Source organism: Myotis brandtii, unplaced genomic scaffold, assembly GCF_000412655.1.
Source record: "Myotis brandtii unplaced genomic scaffold, ASM41265v1 scaffold48, whole genome shotgun sequence".
Lineage (NCBI taxonomy): Eukaryota > Metazoa > Chordata > Mammalia > Chiroptera > Vespertilionidae > Myotis > Myotis brandtii.
The window spans coordinates 2,121,130-2,129,082 of NW_005368341.1; the positions used below are offsets into that span (position 1 = coordinate 2,121,130).

The window sequence follows — 7,953 nt, forward strand, 5'->3', positions numbered from 1 at the left end:
AACAAAATACTAGAGAAAGCTGTTTACGGAGGAGGTAATTAGGGTTTCCGCCCGCCGCAGAAACTCAGCGCGCACCTAGGAAGTTCCAACAGCGGCCAGCGACCCTCGAGGGCAGATGGCAAACTTGGAAAATGGGCAAACGCACTGGTGGGCGCGCGTGGAGGGGCACAAAGAAGCCGCCAATATATATCATCTCAATAAAAAAAAAAGAGCCGCTCTTGGAAAGCTTGCATAGTAATTGAGACGGGCGCGCTTTTCTGATCTGGGTTGGCATTTCCTCATCGCGAGCTGACAGAGCCAACTCAGGAAATTGCTGGTAATATTCATCTGGGGAGCACTTTCATTAAACGTAATTCATTCGCCTTTCACAATAAATTGAGTGACATCCTTACCGCAGAACCTTTTTATCCTTGATTAAGTGCTTGCCAAGCTTTGGTTTCCTACTTTATTGTCACATTCCTTCAAGCGGAGTCGTCAACATGCCAATCGGCGGCAGAAAAATGCGCGCGCCGTGTTTACCAAGCTCCGGGAGGAGTGAGTGCTGACATAGAGAGAAAGAGCTGGTCGCGAGCTTAAGTGGCAGATAAATCAAGACGGCAAATTCCTGCAAGCGTGCGGCGGGACTAGACGGATGGTGGCTAGGAGAAGGCAGGGGAAGACGAGAGAGCAGACTCGCTTAGCCACCCGCTGCTCCGGGAAGCCGCTGACCCCGGGAGAGCAGACCCGCCTAGCCCCGCGGACTGCCGCCTCCCTCTATTAATTAAACCGGCGAGGACAGTTAGGGTCTTACAATGAGATCTGAAGCTCCTAAAAGATGTGGTTGCTTTAAGATAACTTTTCCTGAATCAAATCAAACGTAGACGCTTTCTTTAAAATATATATCTATATCAGAAAGAATGCACACTTCTAACTTGCCACTTGAGAGCAGGCAAACTTTCAGGCTTCCATGGGTTTTCTTTATGGACAGAGGAGTGCAAGAAGTGTGTTATTCCTTATGGTCGGGATTCCCTTTGACCCTTAACATCAAAGCTGCGACAGCCAAACACACTGAGGGCTCTTCAGACCTCAGGTTTCCAAGCAGAGCTGACAACACTTCCTCATTTTGGGTCTGGGCAAAGCAGGGAAGCCATCTCCTTGGCAATGTGTGGGCCCCTTCTCCCTGCCCCCTATAACATCAGAGAACCCCAAGACAGAAAATTGCTCACTTGAAAGAGCAATATCCAAATGCTTTCATCACTCAAACGTCCTTTTGAAAACATTGTAGACGACGGTTATTACCTGGACAATGCTGTCAATTTCTGTAGTCTGCAGAAAATCTTCCTGCAGCTAGAAAAGTAGGACATTGGGCACCTACCTCAAAATAATAAACCAATTTCCCTGCCGCCCGATATATTTTTCGCCCAGACAACACTTTCATTAAGGAAGAGATCGACAATTCAAAGCCAAATAGAAATCAACTTCGCACAAAGAGGAGCCGGGAAGTTAATGGCTTTCTGGGAAAATATGGGCTGAGAAAGTTGGAGCAATTCTGGTTCAATCCTTCTAATACCAAAGGCAGTTCCCCTGAAGCTATCACTAGAAGGCCCCAGACCATGACAATCCTCCTGGAAGTGAGGCAAAAGGGTGAGCCACCCCAGGGTTTCCCACACACCCAGGGAGCTGCTTTCCTGGTCAATGGAGAGTTGAGCATTTCAGGAAAATGCAACTTCTCCCACAGAACTCTGGACTGAGGAAATATCATGTCGTGCTGCTGGAGCATAGGCTCCTTCTAAAATCTAGGTGTAATCCTATAGTCACAAGGCTCATATGGGGTAGAAGTTTCAGGAAATGCAGTGGGGTGACTTCCAAGTATGGCTTCCAACAACTGGCCTTACTAGAGAACACTGAATAGCCTCAGCTAGTTAAGGTGTTATCAGGTATAAGCTCAAATTGATTCAAGTTTTCAGTGGGCAGTTGGCTTAATTTTCAAAGGATGGGAAGTACAAATACCTAATCAGAGGAAAGAGATTAGTGGTCTCTCTCCTGCTACTCCCCCCTCCAAAAAACACACACACACCCTTTCCCCCAGCTTCCCACATTTCTTAATAGCCACCTTCATAAGGAGTGAATTCATGGAAGGGTCTGGCTTCAAACAGTACAGAGTTACCATTCCATGAAATTACCAATCGCTGTTTAATCTCTATTAAACAATTGGTGTGTAATTCACATTTTAAGGACACCCTAAATTCCTAAATTTGAGGGAATAGATTATTCAAAATGTTTTTTAAGCCCAAGGGTTAGAAAGAAGCATCCATTCTTGCCCACATTGGTTAAAAACAACAACCAGATGATTATCCATTTTAATTCCTAACAGAACTGGCTAGTGGGGCCTAAGTTGGAGGGTCAGCATCTCCTCGCATTAGAATAGTACTGTGGAGGTGACTGATCACAGTCCAATCATTCAAACCCTGTTCAGATTCTCTGGACTCAATTTCTGAGTAACTTTTTTGTTGACATGCCCAGGGAGCACTCATTAGAATTAATTCTTGACCCTGAAAATTGCCACAAGTAAGCCCCAAACAGAGCATCTCTGCTTTCTGCTGGGAGGTGCTCTCCCTATGTGCCCTGGCCTATCCTGCAGCTTGACCCACTGGGAATAACTCAATTTAGGACACCCAGTCCTCAGAGCCAGAAACCACAGTTCCCTAGTTCACCCAGGGTGCCCTTCAATTCAGTTAAAATGCTCCAGTCCTGCCACCCCATTAAGTCATACTGAGATATTCTGGAATTAGTCCAGGACTGACAGGAGAATAAAAATTGCAGGACTTTTTTTTTATTTTTAAGAAGTATTTTTATGCCATAGGTGTCTCTCCTGCTGAACTCAGACTTTTAAATCTGCAAAACACAGCATTCAATAAACAGAAGACTTCCTTCACTTTATTTTTTTAAAAAAATAACTTCCCACTTCCCAGCATTTATTATTGGAGTTAGCCTTGTGGTAATTTTTTAAAATTCGAATATGCTTTAGTGGGTAACTTTGCAGACACCGTTCTAATTAACTCCCCACTGTAGTACTAAAATAAGCTTCTAATTTGAAACAGGACAGACCCATCTCTCAATAAGCACAAAAAGACACAAAATCCTCAACTTAGAACAGGCACTCAAAGAACCCTGGGCCAAGAAACATACCTTGAGAACATTCACCCACACACAGGCAAACAACTGTGCCTTAAACATGGAGCACTGATCTGCTGAATACAGTTGTTTTTCATAATAAGTTCCTCCCAAATTCGGGAGTATTTTCTGTATTTCTCCATAAACAGAAGACTACATATTTTATATAGGGGATATCTAAACAAATCTTGCTCCCTGGACATAATGTGGTGAAACTCCCTGGGAAACATGACTGGGATTCCAAGAGCTTAAAGAAAAAGGTGTACTGGGGTATCAGCTAGGAGGCAATGCATAAATAGAGTATCCCTGTCACCAAAGTTGTGATGTGAGCTTGTAAAGACATAAATTTACTCCTTAAACTCCTCCCTGGCTTATTTCAATTCAAGGGCAGGGGGTGGGGGGACACAAAATAAAATAACTACCTTTTTGGAACATAACTTGAATTAGCTTCTGATAACCTGCATGCATCTATTGCAGTTGCTTGCAAAGGTCTGGATGTTCCGGAGTACAGCCACCCATAAATGCTAAGTTCAGTTACTGTTTCTGGTGTTTAGTAAAATCGGTGGGGAAAGAAGCTCTGGCCAATTCTTGGTCTGTCACATTGCCCTAGAGCTTTAATTAAGGCTCTTCACTTCCTTCATTGCCTAAAACCAAACTCTCCTGACTGCCCAATTCATCCTTTAAAATTCATTTCCCTGGTAAAAGTCAGCTTCCTGCTCCTCCAAGAAAACAGCCCCGTATTCTGCTGGCAAATAACCCTGGAATGACAATCCCAGGAAATACTACCTTGGATCACAACCACCAGCCTTTTGTTTTTGTGGCGCATGTGGATTCCAATCCCCAGCACACAAAACAACTTTAGATCGGAGAGAGAAGAATGGGCTTGTAAATCGCCTTCTCTATTTTATTGTTCACATTTGGTATTGTTTTGAGTGAAACTGGAAAAATTGTCTCCTTTCTCTGTATTGCCAAAAGGCATTCAGGTAATGAAGTCTGTAACTAAACGGTAATTGAATCAGCATAATTTGCACACTGAACGGTTTTCAAATGCTCCCAGTTTACAATTAAAGGAGAATTAATGCGCTTGTTGTTGAGAACGCGGCGCATTAGAATAAATCCAGCACTGTTGCTGTAATGAGTGGGAAACGGTTTAACTGCCAACAAACACATTTAAAATTTAACACAATGTATTGATTTCACTTCTGCTTTTGATATATTATTTTCCAGAATATCGAAATACTTGCTCCGAGCAATATACTGAGCCACAGCCGCCAGCCTTTGCCGTGTGTGTATAAAAGCACAGTCCAAGGGTAAGGACAGTCCTGAGGTTCAGGTCATACGTAGAATTATGCAGAGGAGAGAGGCATGAGGGGTTCCGTGATCGAGGGAATGCTTCATATTTCCCCTCTGTAGCTTTCACTTTGCAGTCCCTTCCCTTCCTTTCAATAAATAGTTTCTGTATTTCCTCTGACCAAACTTTCTGCCCTCCCTCTCTGGGCTCTCAATGTCAGCGGGTTTACTGGACACAGGTCGGGGCAAGAACGATTGAAAATGGGAAGTGGGAAGGACACTTTTTGCATTTTGTCTGCGTTGCAGCCAGGGAAGGCACAGACTTCGGCGACAGTCAGAAAGGCTGTTCTCTTGGATTGGCTGCCCAGGCTTTCACCTGTTTACCCCAAGGTGTCCTGTAGGCGAGGACACTGACGCGCAGCGCCCTCTGGCGTCCGCGGCTGCCACCGTCAGGAGAATAAAGTGCAAAGACAGGCAACATCGAGGGTTCTTAGATTGAAGCTGACTACCCCTTAAATATACACACCCTCACATACATATTCACACACATATACTTACACACTCATTTACACAGAGTTCACACAACTAGCAGCCCTACTGTCACGTGCATCAGGGCAACGATGGCAACTCTTTGGCTCCCAGATTTGAAACTCATGGGATTAAGGAAGAGCATTCCCCCATCCCATGTATCCAGCCCATTAGAGATCTCAGACCGCCCCAGCGATCCTTACCCCTATTAGAACACACTGAGCCCTCAGTAAGCTCTGGAGGCACACAGATGGGGAAAGAGGGGTCAGCGTATTCAGCACAACTTCACCAGCAGGGTGAGTGCGCCTGGCCCTCCGAGACATTGCCCTCTGCGTCTCTGTTCCGCACTGCCCACAGCTACCAACCCACTACCGCCACAATAAAGCGCTTCTTGCCATTCCCCCACTCTCCCAGATACAACAGTGTGCAAAGTCCAGACGCCCTAAAATGGCTCTGGGAAGACCGGGACAGCGGCTTTGCTAGAATACTCTCCCTGACTTCCCTAATAAGGGTCTGGGCACTGGAGTGCGGTTCTGGTTTGGTTATTTGGTGAAAAGGAGAGATTGGAAAAGAAGAAAAGAGAGCTGCTCCAAGCTTGCCAGAGCATCTCTGACCTAACTATCTGATCACTTGTGATGTTTCTAACTGATCAGCTTGCCCTGTCTCAACCCTACAAGTCCAACAAAGTTACCTGCATGTCTCATGTGCACATCTCCAACTAGAGGGGGGGCGGCTACGAGGGTGGATTCACTTTCAAAGCCACAGAGCAGATTGGTGATCCCCACTCTCCACTTTATTTCCTTCCCTTTAAACTCTGTGGATACATCCATGAGAGTCCCTGTCTTCCATCCCTTCTCTTTGCCTCCTCCTGTCACAAAGCATCCCGTCTCATTATCTCCTGGGTCTCAGGGTGTCTAGTGCGCCCTAGGCGCAGTTCAGAATGCCACACGGGAGAGGGGGACTGGAGCAAGACATGGGGATGGGATTCCCGGAAAATCCCGCAGGGACACGGAGACCAGCTTGCCAAAGTTGTTCCCACACAGTCACCAGGAATGCCGCTCTCACTGAACTGGCGGCCTCACCCTCCGTCCTGCGCGCCCCCAATTGCCCGGCCTCCAGGCCAGGGTGGGATTGCGGGGGGCGCAGGAGCGGCCAAGACTTACCAAGTAGACGGTGGGCTGCAGGAGGAGAAGCACGTACCAGCACGCAGCCTGCATCCTCCCGCGTCTCAAACTTCCTCCACGTTGCCTTCGCTGAGTCTTTGTTCCTTCAAAAACATAGATCCACCTGACATCCACTTCACAGAGCAAGGAGCGCTCTCAGCAGCCTAGATACAAATGAAATTAGACAGCCCATGACCACGCGGGCAAGGTTAAGCTTGGCGACCGAGCAGGGAAAGGGGGTTGTGGCGGGGAGGAGTGAACCAAGAAACCCGGGGGCGGAGGCAGGAAAAATCCAAGAGCGCGTCAGTCCAGCGCCTGGAAGCAGCGAGCGCTAGGTCCGCAGGCCGGTGGGCAGGAGGTCGGGAAGCTGAGGCACTCCTGGGGCACGCTTTCCGGGCGGTGGAGAGGAAGGTGGCAGGGCACAGAGCCGCGCACAGGCTGGTTCGGAGCCCGAGCGGCTCTGGCAGCAAGATCTGCCCTCGTCTTTGATGGTGGGGCGGCTGGGACTAAGCGCGGCGGCTGGTTCTTTGCCAGCCCTGGCAGAGCTCACACACGTACACACCCGTGGAGAGAGATGGAGAGAAAGGAAGAGGGAGAGCAAGGGAGAGAGACTGAACTGAAGGAGAGGGGCGCGGGAAAAGGAAGGGTGGGCAGAGCTGACCAGGATTAGGTGCTGGGTATCTCCAGGCATTCGGTGGGGTGGGGGTGGGGAAAGGGGCTGTCAAATGTGCAAACAGGAAAGCCAGGCTCAGTTTACCCATTCGAGCTCCCTGCACCTACAGAGATACACACACACACACACACACACACACACACACACACCCCTCTAGCCCTACTTTTATTCCAGCAAAGAGGCACAGTCAGTGCTAACTTCTAGAGTGCACGTCTGTGGGGTTTGTGAGGGTCACCCACCTAGCGCACTCGGTCCCCCGTCCAGTGACCCTCCCCGCCGCCCCGTTCCAGTGCCCCACCCCACCCCAACCCTAAGGTACGTACCGCACAGGACTGGGGGCGAATCCGGTGAGCAGGGGCCGCTCTGGGCAGACTCCATGGAGGAGCTACTCGGGCCTGGCGTCTCCGGCGCCCCGGACATGCCCTCCCTGGCGCTTGGTCTCCATGCCCGGGCGCGGACCGGTCCGCTGCCGCGTCCAGCCTCCGCGGAGATGGCGACCCCACCCCAACCCTAAGGTACGTACCGCACAGGACTGGGGGCGAATCCGGTGAGCAGGGGCCGCTCTGGGCAGACTCCATGGAGGAGCTACTCGGGCCTGGCGTCTCCGGCGCCCCGGACATGCCCTCCCTGGCGCTTGGTCTCCATGCCCGGGCGCGGACCGGTCCGCTGCCGCGTCCAGCCTCCGCGGAGATGGCGTCCCAGGGTCCCGGCCAGGCTCAGGACTGGTTCCGCGGGAGCCTAGGGTTGGCACAGTTGGATTCACGGTGCAGGAAACTTAAGAGGCAAGAGGGGAAGGGGGAAGTAGAGCAGGAAAGAGAGGAAGGGAGGGAGGCAGAGGAAGGGAGAGAGGTGACTGCGCCAGGATACTGCGCGCCGGACGGACGGACGGACGGACAGACAGAGTGGGACTGCGGGCGCTGACTCTGGGACCAGCAGCCCCAGGCTCCCAGCTTCCCGCGGCTGCGAAGGATGGTAAAAATGACTTAGGGCAAGTCCTCGGAACTTGAACTTGAGAGATAAGATACTGGCCTTTGCAAGCAGTCCGAATTTCTGAAAGAGGGGTAGGGTGGCGAGCGCCTGGCGGCTCCCGGCGCGGAGCAGCAGGACCTGTGCCCTCCCCCGCCCCCGGGGAAGCCCAGGAGCCAG

The 7,953-nt window shown here is 50.1% G+C and overlaps 1 protein-coding gene across 2 annotated transcripts in view; it reads right to left on the minus strand.

Moving 5' to 3' along the window:
• The window catches only part of NXPH1 (neurexophilin 1), a 278,463-nt gene extending 270,516 nt beyond the window's left edge, over positions 1-7,947 (minus strand). Inside the window, exons 1-2 of one of the 2 annotated variants that reach the window (XM_005876038.2) lie at positions 7,331-7,947; positions 6,135-6,298 (exon numbers count right to left, since the gene is read on the minus strand). In XM_005876038.2, coding sequence (XP_005876100.1) covers positions 6,135-6,188 — 54 coding nt within the window. In that variant the 5' untranslated portion in view covers positions 6,189-6,298; positions 7,331-7,947. Of the gene's footprint in view, positions 1-6,134; positions 6,299-7,130; positions 7,288-7,330 lie in introns of those variants that run through there. The other variant, XM_014547666.1, reaches the window with a different exon arrangement.
• Positions 7,948-7,953: the final 6 nt, after the last annotated feature.